This window comes from Phascolarctos cinereus, unplaced genomic scaffold (genome assembly GCF_003287225.1).
Source record: "Phascolarctos cinereus isolate Bilbo 61053 unplaced genomic scaffold, phaCin_HiC Scaffold_1;HRSCAF=81, whole genome shotgun sequence".
Taxonomy (NCBI): domain Eukaryota; kingdom Metazoa; phylum Chordata; class Mammalia; order Diprotodontia; family Phascolarctidae; genus Phascolarctos; species Phascolarctos cinereus.
In genome coordinates, this window is record NW_027555514.1 from 201388215 (window position 1) to 201407605 (window position 19391).

Below are 19391 nucleotides of genomic sequence, written 5' to 3' on the forward strand. Positions count from 1 at the left end.
ATATAATAAAGTTATCATGTAACATTTTTCCCTTTTAAGAGTTAAAATGATTTAGTTATTCTTAAAACTCAGAGTTGTTCTTTTTTGTTTATTGGTGTTTTACTTTTTTTTTGTTTCTCATTCAATATCTTTTTTAAAAAATTTATTTATTTTTAATTTTCAACATTCACTTCCTCAAGATTTTGAGCTCTAAATTTTCTCCCCATCTCATCCCTTCCCCCACCCCAAGATGGCATGCATTCTGTATACCCCTTCTCCTAATCTGCCCTCCCATCTATCTCTCCCCGCCTTCTCTTATCCCCTACTCCTTCTATTTTCCTGTAGGGCAGGATACATGTCAATACCCCATTTCCTGTATTACTTATTTCCCAGCTGCATGTGAAAACAATTTTTTAACGTGTTTTTAAAACTTTGGGTTACAAATTTTCTCCCTTCCTCTCTCCTCACACACCCTCATTGAAAATGCAAGCAACTCAATACAGGTTATACATGTGTAGTCATGCAAAATACTTCCATAGTACTCATGTTGTGAAAAACTAAGTATATTTCCCTTCATCCTATCATGCCCCTCATTTATTCTACTCTCTCTTTTGATTCTGTCCCTCCTCAGAAGTGTTTGCTTCTGATTATCCCCTCCCCCAATCTGCCCTCCCCTCTGTCATCACCCTGCTCTCTTGTCCCCTTCCCCCATTATTTTCCTGTAGGGTAAGATAGATTTCCATACCCAACTGTACATGTTATTCTCTCCTTAAGCCAAATCCTATGAGAATTCACTCATTCCCTCTCACCATCCCCCATTTCCCCTCCACTGTAAAAGCCTTTTCTTGTCTATCTATCTATCTATCTATCTATCTATCTATCTATCTATCCAGACATACATATAATTTTTTCCCTCCCACTACCCTAATACTGACAAAGGTCTCATGAGTTACAAATATCATCTTTCCATGCAGAAATGTAAACAGTTCAACCTTAATAAGTCTGTTATGATTTCTCTTTCCTGTTTACCTCTTCATGTTTCACTTGAGTCTTGTATTTGAAAGTCACATTTTCTATTCAGCTCTGGTCTTTTCATCAAGAATGCTTGAAAGTCCTCTATTTCACTGAATGACCATTTTTTACTCTGAAGGAATATACTCAGTTTTGCTGGGTAGGTGATTTTTGGTTGTAATCCTACCTCCTTTGCCCTCCGGAATATTATATTTCATGCCCTGCAGTCCTTTCATGTAGAAGCTGCTAAATCTTGTGTTATCTTGATTGTGTTTCCACAATACTTGAATTGTTTCTTTCTGGCTGCTTGAAATATTTTCTCCTTGATCTGAGAACTCTGGAATTGGGCTACAATATTCCTAGGAGTTTTCCTTTGGGGATCTCTTTCAAGAATACATTGGTGGATTCTTTCCATTTCCATTTTGCCCTCTGGTTCTACTATATCAGGGCAGTTTTCCTTGATAATTTCTTGAAAGATGATGTCTAGGCTCTTTTTTTGATCATGGCTTTCAGATAGTCCAATCATTTTTAAATTCTCTCTCCTGGATCTATTTTCCAGGTCGGTTGTTTTTCCAATGAGATATTTCACATTGTTTTCTAATTTTTCATTCTTTTGGATTTGTTTTACAGTGTCTTGATTTCTCATAAAGTCACTAGCTTCCAATTGCTCCATTCTAATTTTTTTTTTCCCACGGGAGGCAAAACTTTATTGGGGGGTAATGTCAAAGGGAGGGCTGGCCAAACTGGGGTAGGAAAGCAGAGTGTTTGGGCCTCGGGCCACCTATCCCGTGGTGAAGGCCTCATCTGCCTTGAAGCCAAAGTCATCCTCCACTTTGATCTGGCCTGGGCCTAGCTCTGGGGTTAGCAATACCCCACCTCGGCGTCCATCCCAGGGGGGGCCCTCCATCTCTTTCTTCCACTGGGGCCTTTCCCAGGTGGGGGACTGCTAGGCTCAGGGGGAGATGACAGGCTTTCCTTTTCTGGTGGGTCATTCTCTGCATTTCCTGGGGTGGGGGCATCAGGGCCTTGGCTACCCTCATCTTCCAGGACAACAGTGAACTGGCTCTTCTGATAGCCATCTCCGTAGGAATCCAGGACTCACATAAGAAACCTTCACTCTTGCCTGAGCCTCCTTGTGATTCTTTGCACCTGGTGAAGTCTATTCAAGACCCGCTCATTCACCTGCTCGATCTCCTGGCAGCGCTGGCCCAGCGCCTGGTACTTGCGGAGGCTCAGCTTTCCCTGGCAGCACTGTCAGCCCCAGGCCGCCTCCTCCTCTTCCGCCCGCTCATGCAGCCCCAGCCCACCCAGGGCTCCCCCGATGAATTCCACCTCCATCTCCACCTCAGACTCAAGGATATGGCTGCTGAAGAGCAGAAACAGTGCCAGCTCCAAGCCTGGCAGGGCTGAGAACTCCTCGAAGCCCATGCCAGCCATGGCACCGGCTTGCAGAGGGGCTGGAGGGCCCTGTGACTGTCCCTCAGCTGCACTTGGTCCCCCACATCTCCTCCATTCTAATTTTTAAGGAAGACATTCTTCAGTAGGCTTTTAGACTTCCTTTTCCATTTGGCCAATTTTGCTTTTTAGGGCATTCTTCTCCTCATTGGCTTTTTGGCCTCTTTTGCTATTTGGGTTAGGCTATTTTTCAAGGTGTTGAAAAATTTCTTCAGTAATTTTTTGGGTCTCCTTTAGCATCACTCTTACTTTTTCCTCTACTTCTCTTACTTGCTTCTCAAAATCCCTTTTGAGCTCTTCCATGGCCTGGGACTGATTCATATTTTTCTTGGAGGTTTTGGATGTAGGAGCTTTGACTTTGTTGTCTTCTTCTGGTTATATGTTTTCATCTTCTTTGTCACCAAAGGAAGATTCTATAGTCTGACTCTTTTTGTGCTGCTTGTTCATGATCCCAGCCACTTACTTGAGTTATAAACTCTTTGTTAAGGTAGGGGTCTGTTTCCAGTGTGGAGAATGTACTGTCCCAAGCTTTGGGGGTTTGTACAGCTGTTTTCAGAGATACTGCTAGGGACCTGTAAATTTTCAGCACCAAGGTGCTATGATCAAGGGCAAGGTATTTACTCCTTTCCTGGTCTATGAGTGACCATAAGCACTCTTTTCTGTCTTGGAACTGTGAGGAGGATTTTCTCTTCACCACCACTACAGGCTCCACTACGCCAGCACTCCTCCTCACCCCAGGACCGCCACCCAGAACTGTGACCTAGATCCAAGCAGGGAAAAAGCAAGAGAATCCTTCACCAGCAGAGAGATCTCTGCAATCCCCCTCTGATCAGCCACTCGATTCATCCTCAGTCTGTGGGCTAGAAGCTCAGGAAACAGCTATTGCCCCAGGGCCAGGCTCAGGGACTGGAGCTGAGATCACAGTGCTTCTCTCTCTCACTGTAGACACAGACTTTTCCCACTGACCTTCTAAGTTATCTTTGGCGTTCCTGGGTTGAGAGTTCTGGAAACCACCACAGCTGCCTGTGATTCAGTCCTCTGAGACCTGCTCCAGGTTCACTGAGGCCTGCGCACCCACACCAAACTACACTCTTCTACCATACTTGTGCGATATACTTTTCTGATCAACCATCCAGGTTGTCCTGGGCTGGAAATTTGTTTCACTCTGTCTTTTTGTGGGTTCTGTGGCTTTAGAATTTGTTTAGAGCCATTTTTTATAGTTATTTGGAGGGGTTTGGGGGAAAGTTCAAGCAAGTCACTGCATTTACTCAGCCATCTTGGCTCCACCCTCAAAGTTGTTCTTAAAACAATATTGTTGTTACTACATTCAATATTCTCTCAAAGTTGTTCTTAAAACAATATTGTTGTTACTATATATAATATGCTCTTGGTTCTGTTCATTTCACTCTTCATTATTTTGTGCAAGTCTATCAATGTTTTTCTAAGATCATCAAGCTTATCATTTCTTATAGCACAGTAGTATTCCATCACAATAATACACCAACTTGTTCAGCCACTCTCAATTGATGGGTATCTCTGCAATTTCTAGTTCTTTGCCACCACAAGAAAAATGCTTTAACTATTTTAGAACATATAGGTTCTTTTCCTTTTCCTCTAATTATCTTGGGAAACTGATCTAATAATGGTATTCCTGGGTCAAAGGGTATAGGCAGTTTAATAACTCTTTGGGCATAATTCTAGATTGCTCTCCAAAATGGTTCGATTAGTTCACAGTTCCACCAACAGTGAATAAGTATCCCAATTTTTCTACATCATCATCAACATTTGCTGCTTTCCCCTTCAATCATTTTAGCCAATCTGATACCTATCAGATAAAATGATATGTAACAGTTGTTTTAATGTGCATTTCTCTAATCAATAATGATTTAGAGCATTTTTTATATAACTATAAATTATTTTGATTTCTTCATATCCTTTGACCATTTATCAACTGAGGGATAACTTCTATTCTTATAGATTTGACAAAGTTCTTTTATATATTTGAGATATGAGACCTTTATCTGAGAAACTGTCTATAAAATTTCTCCTCAAGTTTCTGCTTTCCTTCTGATCCTACATTGGTTTTCTTTGTACAAAACCTTTTTAATTTAATGTAATTGAAATTATCCATTTTACACCTCACTCTGCTTTCTGTCTCTTATTTATTCATAAATTATTCACCCATCCATAAATCTGAGAGGTAATATATTTATTCCATGTCACTCGAATTTTTTGTAATATCTTTATGTCTAGGTCATGTATCCATTTTTCTCTTATCTTAGTAAATGATGTAAGATATTGGTCTAATTTCTGTCAGTCTGCTTTTCAGTTTTCCTAGCAATTTTTAGCAAATAATGAAATCTTATCTCTAAAATTTAAGTCTTTACATCTGTCAAATACAATGTTACCATATTTATTTGCTACCATAAATTGTGTGTCTACTCTGCTCCACTGATTTACCTTTCTAATTCTTAGCCAGTAGCAAATGGTTTTGATAATTACAGCTTTATAATATAGTTTAAAATCAGGTATGCGAAACTCCTTTCCTTTATACTTTTTCATTAGTTCCTTTGATATTCTTGACTTTTTGTTCTTCCAAATTAATCTTGTCAATATTTTTTTCTAATTCAGTAAAATAACTTTTGGTAATTTAATTGAGATGTGGCATTTGATATATAAATTAATTTAGATAAAATTGTCATTTTTATTATATTGGCTCTACTTACCCATGAACATTTAATATTTCACCAATTATTTAAATCTGGTTTTATTTGTATAAAAATATTTCAATAATTTTTTCATATAACTCCTTGATTTGTTTTGTCAGCTGTACCTCCAAGTATTTTATACTGTCTAGAGTTACTTTAGATGGGATATCTCTTTGTATCAACTTTTCCAGGGTTTTGTTTGTGATATACAGGAATGCTGATGATTTATGTGGATTACATTATATCTTGCTATTTTGCTAAAATTATTGTTTTAATTAGTTTGTTAATGGAATCTTTGGGATTTTCCAAGTATATCATATCATCTGCAAAAAGGATAGTTTTATTTCCTCATCATCCATTCTGATTCTATTTGTTTTTCTTCTCTTATTCCCATTGCTAGGATTTCCAAAGTTGAATAATACTGGTGACAATGGGCATCCTTGTTTCACACTTATTGGGAAGGCTTTTAGCTTATCCCCATTACAAAAGATGCTTGAAGATGGTTTTAAGTAAATACTTTTTATCAATTTAAGGAAAAATCCATTCATACTATACTTACATTTACACTATACTTTCAAGTGCTTTTAGTAAAATGAGTGTGGTACTGTATCAAAAGCTCTTTTCTGCATCTATTGATATGTTCCTATGATTTTTTTTTAACTTTCGTTATTGATATGATAAATTATATTAATACTTTCATGTTAAACCATCCCTGCATTCCTGGTATAAATCCCACTTGTCTCGTTTCCCAATTGATAAATAGTCAAAAGATATAAACAGTTTTCAGATGAAGAAATTAAAGTTATCTACAATCATATGAAAAAATGCTCTAAAACACTATTGATTAGAGAAATGCAAATCAAAACAACTCTGAGGTATCACATTTCTACTTTATCCTCTTGTTCTAGAACTTCAGGGCAATTTTCCTTAATAATTTCTTACAATGTTGTATCAAGATTCCTTTTTAAATCATAACTTTCAGGTAATCTAACAATTATGGAAACCCCAATGTCTCTGCCTCACCCCAGTCCTTCAATCTCTTATTTATAGTAAATGTTCCTTGTTTTTATGAAAAAAAAAACCACAACTTTCTTTTCACAATTTTCTTGGATTGGTTTTTTTCCCCCTATTTTTTCCTTCATTCTCTTTTGATTTTTAATTCCTTTTTAAGTTCTTCCAAGAACTCTTTTTGGGCTTGTGACTATTTGACATTACTCTTTGGGGCAGAAGAGGCTTTTTTACCTCACTTTTGTCCTCTGAATATGAATCCAGATGTTCTTTTACACCATGTACCCATCTTTGGTTGGGTTATTTTTCCTTGCTTACTCATTTTCATTTTGTTTCATTTTATTTTATTCTTAGCAGCTTATTATTGTAATCAGGTTATAATCCTGAGTTGTGGGTAATGGTGCCTCAGGACTCAGTTCCTCCTTACTCTTATTTTCTGAATTCTGTCTGGGGGCCCAACTTCAGGCTTTCCTCTCCTCCATTAGGCCACGGTTAGGGTCCCCAGCCATGCTGTCCCGAAAATGCTCTTTCTCCCTGTAGTGACCTGAACCACATTCACCAGACACATGTTCACTCCTCCTCACCCACAACTGCAGCCTGGATGGAAGTTTGTGAGATGAAAGTTCATGAAATGATAGTTCTTGAGGCCTAGTCTGCTTCTGTCCCTGGAGCCTCCTTTTTGTTGATTTAGTAGAGTTTGCCTTGAGGTGTTTAACCTTCACTGAGGCCAAACCTCAGCCCCTGGAGGTCCTGTATTTCCCCATGTCCTCTCCATTGGTCCCAGGAGGACAGCTGCTTTAACCCCCTTTTTTTTCTGCTGCTCTACATTCATTTTGTGACAACATTCTGTCTGTTTACGGAGGAAGCTTGGAGAGCCTGGAATTTTCTTACCTACTCTGCCATCTTCCCAGAACTCCCCCTTCCCCCCAAAAATGGACTTTTAATTTCTACATTGTCCTCTTGTTCTAAGAGATCTGAGCAGTTTTTCTTTATGCTTACCTGGGTTATTAGGAAAAATTACTCTTGTTCTTTTTGATGTTTTTGTTTATATTGTATACAGGTTCCAAACTTGCACCCAGCTGATATTTCAGAAGTGACTATAAAAAGTTTCTGCCTAGGGAAGGAATATTACCCAGCATTCAAACCAAGCCTAAGGCATTTTGTATGCCAAGTATATATGACTCTGAATTGCTGGAGAGAATGCTGAACATAATGATATGTAAGGGGTGCAACTGATATGTGCAGAGTTTGGAGAGAGGAGACAATCTTTTTCTTTCTTTGAGAGAGGAAATACACGGTGCCAGATTCCCTTTGGGACTGACTCCAAATACACAGAGAGAAAGAAACTTTGTAAGCTGCAGACATATAGGGGAAGCCAGCTCCTTAACATGTTCTTGATTTCTAGTTTGCTGTCCAAGAGAATTTGGAGTATTTTTGCTTATGTGGGAATTGGGACTTTTACTTGATTGAAGCTAAAATATCTCACTTCCAATGGCACAGTACATTCACTCTGAATATTTCTTCATATATTTTAATTTGTATAACTTCTGTGATTTCTATTTTTTTGGGTTTTGTGTTTTTTTTAGGCTACTGGGATTAAGTGACTTGCCCAGGGTCACACAGTTAGTAAGTGTCAACTGTTTGGTCTGAGGCCAGATTTGAACTCAGGTCCTCCTAACTTCACAGCTGGTGCTCTATCCACTGAGCCACCTAGCTGCCCCTGATTTCTATTTTCTAAATGCTTGAATAAATGTGTTTGCTATCTACTATTTGTGACGGTCTTTTGTATAACCAGCATTTAGCAGGAAGAGGCCAAGTATGTGAGTGTAAGCTTCTCCATGAGTAATCAAAGATGTAACTTATCATCCCCCTAGACTGGCACTATTTGGCAGGGCAAATAGTTTATAATAATATGCAAGTAGACTCTGGAGGAAAGAACATCTGGCCTAGGTGCTCTGGAGGCTTGCTATTCTCTCCCACTCCAGTTTTTCTCCTCTCTTCATGGGAGGGCCAGACTTTAGATCACATCTATAAATACCTTCCATTGGCCACATTTAGAAATCCTATGAGATACACTTATCTTAAACAACAGGACACAACTTACACTTGCTAATGTAGAGAATTACATTAACTGCCTTTGATATTACTAATACAACACAGATATAATACAAAATTGTAGAATCACAGAATTTGAGCATTGTGACATCAATGGCTATCTAGTCCATCCTGTTCATGAAAGTAATCCCCACTGTGATTACAATATTCTTGTACCCTTAAGTATTAAGCTGATAATATTGTTAGTGTTTGCTTTCAATAAAGAAAGCATCTACCCAACATCATGGGATACTTCTTCCCCTGACAGAAACTTTAAAATTTTCTTACCATCCAAGCTGTAACGAAGTCCCCCATCCAGGTTCCTACTGCAGCTACTTTCATAAAACTTTCATTTCTGATGCCCATGAAGTCTGTAATAATATATGCTCTATGGGGATAAGAAAACACATAAGCAAATATACAAACTTAGTGAAACACAAAGTCAGTGTTATCTCATTCAGGAGAAGCTTAAATGGATTTTCCCCTTTCAAAACAAGTTCAGTTGCTTTTGCATAATCATATATTCTTTAAAATCTCAAAAACTATACTGAGTTCTGAGGATGTTTGGGGCAGTTCCAATCAGAATCAAAGACTGGCTGTTGCTAAATCAATTACCTTTTTAAATGACAAAGTTTTAAAAACAAAAACAAAAACCTGAGAAAGCCTATGTTTCATGTTCAAGTACAAGCAAAACTGAAACATTTTTTGAATCAGAGTTTCTTAAAAGTGAAAACTTTTCATTGGTCCTTCAAAGGTAAAAAAATAATAATAATGTGTAGGTTGGGCCTACTGATGAAATTACAGTGATCATCATTTTAAAAAAATTTTAATAGCCAGGTAAAACAAATTCTTATATTAGCCATGTAGGAAAAAAAGAAGGAAGGAAAAGGAGAAAATATACTTAGAAATCCTATAAGATACACTTATCTTGAACAGCAGTACACAACTTACACTTGCTAATAATAATGAATCACATTTGATGTTTCTAATATAACATGGATACAAAAAAAAAAGAGCCAAAAGACAGTCCTTGCCCTCTAGGAGCTTATATGGGGGAGAAAACACACAAACAAGTATATACAAAATAAGCTATAGACAGGATACATAGGAGATAATTAACAGAGGGAAGGCACTGAAATTAAGAAAGGTTTGAGAAGGTCTCCTGAAGGTGGAATTTTATTTGGGACTTAAAGGAAACCAGGGAGGGCAGCAGTCAGAGTGAAGCAGGGAGAATGTTCACCCTCTGAGAGTCTGAGTCCGTCTACTCTCTATCTGGAAGTAGATAATATGTTTCACCATAATTCCTTTGGAATCGTGATTCATCATGATGTTGATCATAGTTACTAAGTCTTTCAAAGTTGATCATCTTCACAATATTGCTTTTATTGTATAAATTACTCTCCTGGTCCTATTCACTTCACTTTAAATCAGTTCATACAAGTCTTCTGACTTCTGACCTCTCTGGCTTCCTTTAAGTCCCAACTAAAATCCCATCTTCTTCAAAAAGCCTTCTACAACCCCTTTTAACTCCAGCACCTTCCCTCTGTTAATTATCTCCTACTTATTGTCTATAGCTTGCTCTGTATATATTTGTTTACATGTTGTATTGCCTAGATTGTAAGCTCCTAGAGGGCAAGGGCTGTCCTTTGTCTTGTGTTTTTTTTCCTATCCCTATTCTTTAGCACGGTACTTGGCCCATAGTAGGTGCTTATAAATGTTTGTTTATTGATTGAGGTGGTAATTCAGAATTGTTTTAATTAGCATTTCTCTAATTATTAGGGATCTAGAGCATTTTTTCATATGGATTGCTTTCTCTGAAAACTGCCTATTTATAACCTTTGACCATTAATTAATTGGCAAATAAACTTTTTTTCTCGCAAATTTGACTGAGTTCTCAATATATCTTAGAAATGAGATCTGTAGGGGCAGCTAGGTGGCGCAGTGGATACAGCACCAGCCCTGAAGTCAGGAAGACCTGAGTTCAAATCTAGCCTCGGACCAAACACTTGACAGTTATGAGCTGTGTGGCCTTGGGCAAGTCACTTAACCCCAATTGCCAAAAAAAAAAAAAAGAAAAGAAAAGAAATGAGATCTGTATAAGAGAAACTTGCTGCAAAGGTTGGTTTTTTTCCCCCTCAGATTCCTCCTCCTCTAATTTTAGTTGCATTGGTTCTGTTTCTTCAAAAGCTTTTTACATTTTATGTAACTATAACTAATCTTCAACAAAATTCTTATGTTTGAATTATGTTCAAAATCACATGAAAAGCAAAGACAGGTAAGTATGTACTAATGTGGTTTTTATCGTATGACATTGGCCCCAAAAGAAGGTCCTTTGGTTGTGAAGCTGAAGGCTACAGAAAGATAGCCTGTCGTTCTATTATTTATTAGACAAGGGATAATTAGTTGAATGCAATACCTGAATTGCCCATCAGCTATTCTACTTGTAACATTAATCCAGACCCTGTCAATTTCCCTTTAGCATATGCAGGACTTGCAACTTGGAGATGGGAATATCTCTACTAGCCATAGCTCACCATAAATATTTCTAGGCAGCAATTCTTCCAGTGTTGATTTAACCCCTCATTAGCTGGATTCTGGTAGAGTTTAATGCATTCTTGAGAAAAGATCAGAGCTAAATTGAATATTGGACTTTCAAATACAAGACTCAAGAGAAGCATGAAAAGGTAAACAGGAAACAGAAATCATAAGAGACTTATTAAAGTTAAACTGTTTATATTCCTATATGGAAAAATGATATTTGTAACTCATAAGTCCTTCATCATTATTAAGATAGTTAGAAAGAGTATATATAGACAGAGTGCACAGGTGTGAGCTGAATATGAAAGGATGATATCTAAAAATTAAAATTAAGAGTGAGAGGGGAATGTACTAGTAGAAGGAAAAAGGGAAAGGTAGAATGGGGTAACTTATCTCACATAAAAGAGGCAAGAAAAAGCTTTTACAGTAGAGGGAAAGAGGGAAGAGGTGAGAGGAAATGAGTGAACCTTACTGTCATCAGAATTGGCTTAAAGAGGGAATAATATACACACTCAATTGGGTATAGAAATCTATCTTACCCTACAGGAAAGTAGGGGGGAAGTGGGAAAAAAAAGAGGAGTGATAGATGGGAAGGCAAATTAGGGGAGGGGGCAATCAGAAACAAATACTTTTGAGGTGGGACAGGGTGAAAGGAAAGAACAGAATAAATGGGAGGCAGGATAGGATGGAGGGAAATACAGTTAGTCTTCCACAACATGACTATTACAGAAGTGTTTTACATGACTGCACATATATAATTAATATTGAATTGCTTGCCTTCTCAATTAGGAGGGGATGAGGAGGGAGGAAGGAAGCGAATTTGGAGCTCAAAGTCGTAAAAATGAATGTTAAAAATTGTTTTTTTACTGTAACTGGGGGAAAAAATACCAAGTACCATTAGAAAAAAAAATACATTAAACTTAAAGTTACCATAGTTAATAAATCACTGTCATAGCATATAACCACCAAATGGCAGAGCATCTAAATACTTAAAGGAAAGGTTAATAAAATTACAAGGAGAAATAGACTGCAAAATTAATAATACTAGGCGATAGCAATATCCCTTTCAGACTTAGACAACTACAATAAAGAGATGAGCAATTAAATAGAACTTTATGAAAGTCAAATCTATGAGACCTTGGTTGATTACTAAAAGTGAACAGAAAGAAGTACAAATATATCTCAACTGTACATGGCACTTTTACAAAAAGTGACCATATATTAGGTCATTAAAAACCTAACAAATACAGAAACACTAAGCCCCTTCTTTGTTGACCATAATATTATAAAATCATATTTAATAAGAGCCCTCAAAAAGAATAAATAAAATTAACTAGAGACTAAATAATTTAGTCCCAAAGAACTGGTAGGTCAAATAACAATTCCTAAGTTGTTTCACCAAAGGAAATGATAGTTAACAAAATAGCTTTTGGGATACAGCCAAAGTGATCCTATAATAAAAATGCATATCTCTAAATGTGTTCATCAGCAAAAGAAAGAAATCAGATCAATAAATATGGCATGAATTAAAAAAAACTAGTAAAGTAAGAAATTAAAAAAGCCCAAATTGGAAATAGAAATTCTGAAACTCAAATAAGAGATTAACAAAAGTGAAAGAAAAAAATCAAAGGATAAATAAAACTAAGGATTACTTTTAAAAAGTAAACAGGTAAATAATCTGGTTTTTAAAAGAGAGGAAAACCAAATAACATCAGAAAATGAAAAGGCAGAATTTAGAAGGACTGAAAATGAAGTACAAGAAGCTATTAGAATTTATTTTGCCCAATTACATACAAAGAAAAGTCCATAAATTAGATAGAATGCATAAATATTTACAAAAAAAACAACCAAAATTAACAAAGCAAGAAAAAAGAAACTGCAAATAAACCACCCTTAGGAAAATGAACTGAATAAAACACAGATGAACTCAAGGTGAAAAAAAAAACAGGTTTTATAAGTAAATTCTATCAAACTTTTAAAGAAAATTAAATCCAACCTTATATAAGCCATTTGGAAAAACTGAGGGGAAAAAAAGTATCCTAACAAATTTTTTCTATGATGCAAGTATGGCCTTGATGTCTAAACGAGGGAGGGACAATGCAGAGAAAGAAAACTAAAGATCAATATAGTAATGAATATAAATGCAAAAATTATGAACATAACATTATCAAAGGTTATAATAACATTAAAAAGATTATAAACAATGAGATGAGGTTGAATTGAAACTGTGAATACTGGCTTGATTCAACACAAGAAAAACTGTAAATATAAAAGAACATTTTAAAAACTATATTATTATATCAATAGGTACTGACAAAGTTTATGACAAAATTCAGGAGCCACTTCTATTTAAAATACTGAAAAACCATAGGAACAAATGGGCCTTTCCTTAATATCTACTGCTAGGTGGGGCAGTGAACAGAGTGCTGGACCTGGAGTCAGAAAAATCTGAGTTCATAACCAGGTTCACACATTAAGATCCTGGCCAAGTCGCTTGACCTCTGTGAAGTAACCTAATTTCGCTACTGATATCTAATCTTGGATCTCCAACTCCCTTTCAGACATCTCAACTAGATGTCCAGTAAACACTGTAAACTCAATATGTCCAAAGTAGAACTATCTTTCCCCCTAAGCCCCACCAATCATCTTTGCTATTTCTGAAGAGGGTAATAACATCCTACCAGTCCCTTAGTATAACAACCTGGGAGTCATCCTTGATTCCTCACTATTTCTCACACACTGCCCTACCCCCATCCACTCTGTTGCCAAAGACTATCAATTTCACTTCTGCAACATCTCTCAAATATGCCCTCTGCTCTTCTCTGACATGCTACCACCCTAGTCTAGGCCCTTATCACCTCACACCTTGATTATTGCAATAGCCTGCTGGTGGGTCATCTGCCTCAATTCTCTCCATCTTCCATTCAGCCACTAAGTGCAGGTCCAATCATGTCACACCCCCTACTCAGTAATTCCCAGTGGCTTTCTATTGCCTCCAGGAACAAATATAAAATGTTCTTTTTGGCATTCATTTGGCATGATCTAGCCCCGCTCCACCTTTCCAGTCTTCTTACATCTTACTCCTTGACATGTACTCTTCAATTAAGCGACACTGGCCTACTGGCAGTTCTGTGAACAAGACACTCCATCTCTAGGCTTTCCCTCTGGCTGTCCTCTACGCCTGAAATGCTCTCCTTCCTCTGCTTCCTCTACTGACTTCTCTGATGTCCTTTATATCCTAACTAAAATCCCACCTTCTTCAGGAAGTCTTCCCCAACCCATCTTAATTGCAGTGACTTCGCTGTTAATTATTTCCTGTGTATCCTATACATCTTATTTTGTTTATATCTTGTTTGCATGTTGTCTCCCCCATTAGATCATAAGCTCCTAGAAGGTAGGAACTGTCTTTTGTCTTCTTTTTCTAACCCCAGCCCTCAGGGCTGGCAAATAACAGGCACTTAATAAATGTTTATTGAGTGATTGAGAAGGAAGAGGAAGGGAAATTAGATCGTTTAAATCCTAATTAAGGATAAGTCCACATATTAGTCCTAAGCAAACATACTCTAAGGATACACAAAAATATTTTTATGGCAGCTATTTTTGTGGAGGCAAAGAATTAGAACAATATGGAGTCTAGCAACTAGGAGATGATTGAACATGTTATGATATATAGATGTAATGGAATACTATTTCTTCCACTGGTTCTCCTCTCCAATGATGTCTACTGTTTACAAAGTGCTGCCAGATCTAATGCTTAACTTCAAGGCCATCAACAGAGCTTACTGCAAACTTTCAGAGTTTCTATGGCCCGAGGACTGATCACTGCCTTTTCAGTATGAGGTTTGCCACTTTGCCAGCTTTCAACCCCAGGTCCATGACCACAGATAACCATACCCACTGCCTCTTTGTCTGCCATAGTTTGTGAAATTCTTTTTTATCCTGCAGAAAGGGAACTGATGAAGGCAAAACTGAAAAGGAAGTACAAGGTGGTGGTATTAGGGAACAGAGAGATGGATAAGTCTGCCCTGACTGTGCTATTTGCCATGGGCAACTTCACTGAGAAATATGACCCTACTATTGAGGATCAAATTGGACTCTTCTCTCTCTTTGCTAGAAATCCTAAACACCATAGGAATCGCGCAATTTGCTTCCATGAGAGATTTCTATATCAAAAATGGCCAAGGTTTCATCCTAGTTAACTAGCCTGGTTAACCAACAGTCTTTCCAGGATATCAAGCCAATAAGGGATCAGATTGCCAGAGTCAAAAGATACGCAGAAGTTCCACTCATTCTAGTAGGAAATAAAATGAATCTGGAGTAAGAAAGGGAGGTTTTAACTGCAGAAGGCAGAGCTTTGGCTCAGAAGTGGGGATGCCCTTTCACAAAAACATCAGCAAAAGTAAAAAAACTATGATAGATAAACTGTTTGCAGAAATCGTCAGGCAAATGAACTATGTATTCTTGACTGAGAAACAAGATTAACGTTGCAAAACTTGCACTCCAGAGAAAAAGCTAACCTCATTCATGACCATACAAAGCAGGAAAAACTCAGAGGAAATTTACACAGATTCTGCTTACAACTTGACAGGCTGAGTTGAAGAATGGAGTCTCAGTAAACTTACCTTGATAACAGCATGTTGCTATATATCAAATTAAGTCCATAAGGTTCATGGCTTTCAAGATCCAAAGACCTTAACCAGGAATGCTTAGCATGTTTACTAAAAGTTAAAATAGATTCTTTATTAATTAATCTTTTTGTAGCTTTCTAAGTTCTTCATAGTTAATATGTAAGGGTTCATTTTAAATGTTTTAATTGATTTCTTAACTTTCTGAACTTGTATTTATTAATTAAACTCAGTATTATCTTACAATGCTTTTTAAAAATTTTAACGGGGGAATAAATTGAGCCTTAAACAAGTGGTTATTTCTTTTATTACTTCTCTCCAATGCTTCAATCTATTTCTGAAAATTTTTGTCTCCTGAAATGGTCAGTCAATATTTTGAGAGTTCATGGTTCACATGTGACAGTATTGTCAGAAACTAAAGATCCCATCTTACCTGTGTGGATGTAATATGCTTTTCTCAGCCAACACAGCCTGTGATAGGGTATAGTAATTAACATGTTCAGAAAGTAAAAATTGCAATTTAAAATTGACTATTACATTTAGCTGAATGGATTTTCATGATTTTTTAAAATGTCATTTGCAACACTGAGTTGCATCTAAAGTATTTTTCCTTCTGTGAAGTTCTAAATTTAGTTATAACCTACTTTTAATAATACCTTTGAAAAGAGATATTGTACTCTGGGTAAATTAATTTTGTGCTCCTGCGTATCAACTTTGCCTGGCAAGTTAGTAATTTTATATCTAGTCAGTTTCTGCACATGTAAATTGAATACAAATCAAATGATTGTATATTTCATAGTTGATATCAGTTCTTTCTGAATGATGTTTAAAGCATTGTCACAATAGCTTTTTTTTTTCAGGGCTCTGAATTGTAAATGTTCTCTGAACAGCCATTCACTTCCTGTTGTCTACCTGATCAAAACATTTTGTCTGAATACTTGAACATTTTAACAGTAACATAGGTATTAAAACAGAAAAAAATATATAAAGAAAATGTGATCCTTTTTCTTCCAGTAAAAAAAGGAAAAACAAAGATGTCATTTTTTACCATTACTGTTCAATATAGTGCTAGATGTTTGCTATAGCAACAAGAGTAAGAAATTGAAGGAAAAGAGGGGGAAAATTATCTTTTTGCAGATGATATAATGGTTTAATTAGAGAACTCTAGGCAGTCGACTAAAAACTAACTGAAATGATTAACAAAGTTGCAGAATACAAAATAAGTTCATATAAATTATTAGCATTTTTATATATGACCAAAAAAATCCAGTAGGAATAGACAGGAAAAGAATTACATTTAAAATAACTACAGACAGTAGAAAATACTTATTTAGCTGACAAAATACACACAGGAACTATATAAATACAATTACAAAACATTCTTTACACAAATAAATGCATATCTAAATAACTGGAGAAATATCAATTGCTCATGGGTAGAATGAGCTAATAAAATAAAAATTACAATATTACTTAAATTAATTGACTTCTTCAGTGCCATACCAATAAAACTACCAAAAGATTATTTTGTAGAGTTAGAAAAAATTACAGCAAAATTCATATGGTAGTACAAAAGATCAAGACTATCCAGGAAATTGATGGAAAATAAAAAGTGGGAAAGAAGGTGGATCTCAAACTACTCTACAAAACAGTAATTATCAAAACAATATTAGGTGCAAAATATATGGAAGCAAATGAGCATAGCCACCTAGAATAAGATAAACTAAAAAATATCAGCTATTCAGGCAAGAACTCACTAGCTGACAAAAACTTCTGGAAAACTGGAAAACAGTCTGGCAGGGGAGAGGGGGAAAAAACAGCCAATGTAGGAATTTGTTTTTCTTGCCTATACATGTTTACAACAGAAATTTTGTTTTCTTGCTTTTAAATTGAGGGACCAAGACAGGGAGAGAGAGAAGGTGGATCTGAAAATAAAATTTAATTTTAAAAAATGAATTGATAGATCGATAGATACCCAGGGAGGAAATAGAAAGTCATTGCCCTTCATCATCAGAAAGACTCAAATCATCAGTTGATGAAATCTGGGTAAGACACAGACACAGTGGCAATCTGGGCAAATACAGCTATCCACAATAATTGGCACTCTGTGCAAGGTACTGCTGGGTGAAACTAGTGCTGAGTGGTGGGCAGAGCATGATGACATCCTCTCTTATAAGGAACTTTTGGTTTGGCTCTTGAAACATGCAGTTGGTAAAAAGAAATAAATGAATGTATAACAGAGAATGAATGAATAATTTTTTTTAATTACTATTATAAGCCTAAGGGAGAGAGAGAAAAACTATACCACAACAACCAGGATCAGGTGAAGAAGGAAGCTTTAGCCCCACCCTAGTACAAGGTATTCCCCAAAGTCCCTACTCCACTTATATATAAAGGGCTATTTGACCCTCAAAGTCAAATTATTATTATTATACGTGGATAATCCCAATAGATCAATGAGGGCACACCAGTTTTTACGAAAGGTTTTGGGAAAGGTCACTGAGATAAGGGACATAATGAAGCATAGAGAACATGTATGGGTGCTTACAGCAATCTCTATAATTATGAGTTGTTTCTATTTACATTTCTCTTTTTATTAGTTATCAGGAATATTCTTTCACATGTTTTACATTTGATTTGCAAATATTCCTGACCACAGAAACTTAATAGAAATAAATATGGCTACTAAGGAAAGCAAAAAATAACAAAATAAATTATTCTATCTCGGTAGGTAAGTAAAAGAGAAAAAAAAAACACGTACAGGGTTTTAAAACACCTATGATGGGGGCAGCTAGATGGTGCAGTGGATAGAGCACTGGCTCTGGATTCAGGAGGACCTGAGTTCAAATCTGGTCTCAGACACATAACACTTACTTGCTGTGTGATCCTTGGCAAGTCACTTAACCCCATTGCCTGGCCAAAAAAAAAAAAAAGAATATAAAACACCTATGATGTCTGTTCTTTTTTAAAGGAATTAAGACAGAGAGAACATTAAGAGATTTACTTTCTAAAATCACAAAAGTGGATTGAAATGAAAGTGTATTTCTATTGTGCTATAAGAAATGATGAACAGGCTGACTTCAGAAAAACCTGGAAAGACTTGTATGGTCTTATGCTGAGTGAAGTGAGCAGATCCAAGAGAACGTTGTACACAATAACAGCCACGTTGTGTGATGACTAATATTGATAAAATTAACCCTTCCCAGCAATATAAGGATCTAAGACATCTCCAGAGGCCTCGTGATGGAAAATGCTATCCACATCCAAAGAAAGAACTATGCAAGTTGAATTGCTATTTTTTTCTCTTCTGTTGAGTTTTGTTTCCTCTTTCTGATGGTTCCTCCCATTGGTTTTAATTTTTACTTACAACATCACTAATGTGAAAATATGTTTAATAGGAATGTAAATGTATATCCTATATCAGATTGTGCGCCGTCTTCCTGACCACACAAACATAATAGAAATAAATACGGCTACTAAGGAAAGCAAAAAATAACAAAATAAATTATCCTATCTCGGCAGGTAAGTAAAAGAGAAAAAAAAAACACCTACAGGGGTTTAAAACACCTATGATGGGGGCAGCTAGGTGGTGCAGTGGATAGAGCACTGGCTCTGGGTTCAGGAGGACCTGAGTTCAAATCCGGCCTCAGACACATAACACTTACTAGCTGTGTGACTCTGGACAAGTCACTTAACCCCACTGCCTAGCCAAAACAAAAAAACAAAACAAAACAAAAAACAAATATATTGAGAACTGATTCAAAATTATAAGAATACAAGTCATTCTCTAATTAATAAATGGTGAAAGGATATGAATAGGCAGTTTTCAGACAAAGAAATCAAAGCTATCTATAGGTATATGGGGAAAAAATGTGCTAAATCACTATTGATTAAGGGATGCAAATTAAAACAACTCTGAGGTACCACCTCACACCTATCAGATTGGTTAATATGATAGAAAAGGAAAATGAAA

At 36.4% G+C, this 19391-nt stretch overlaps 1 protein-coding gene and 2 pseudogenes across 6 annotated transcripts in view; 1 reads left to right on the forward strand and 2 right to left on the reverse strand.

The window, feature by feature from the left end:
• The window catches only part of TMEM117 (transmembrane protein 117), a 190273-nt gene that overhangs the window by 135421 nt on the left and 35461 nt on the right, over nt 1–19391 (reverse strand). For all 6 annotated transcript variants that reach the window (XM_020973675.2, XM_078156471.1, XM_020973680.2 and 3 more), the window contains one exon: nt 8544–8643. In XM_020973675.2, coding sequence (XP_020829334.1) covers nt 8544–8643 — 100 coding nt within the window. The remainder of the gene's footprint in view (nt 1–8543; nt 8644–19391) is intronic.
• LOC144455636 (TCF3 fusion partner pseudogene) lies at nt 103–3279 on the reverse strand (annotated as a pseudogene).
• On the forward strand, nt 14750–15275 carry LOC110199020 (ras-related protein Rap-2c pseudogene; annotated as a pseudogene).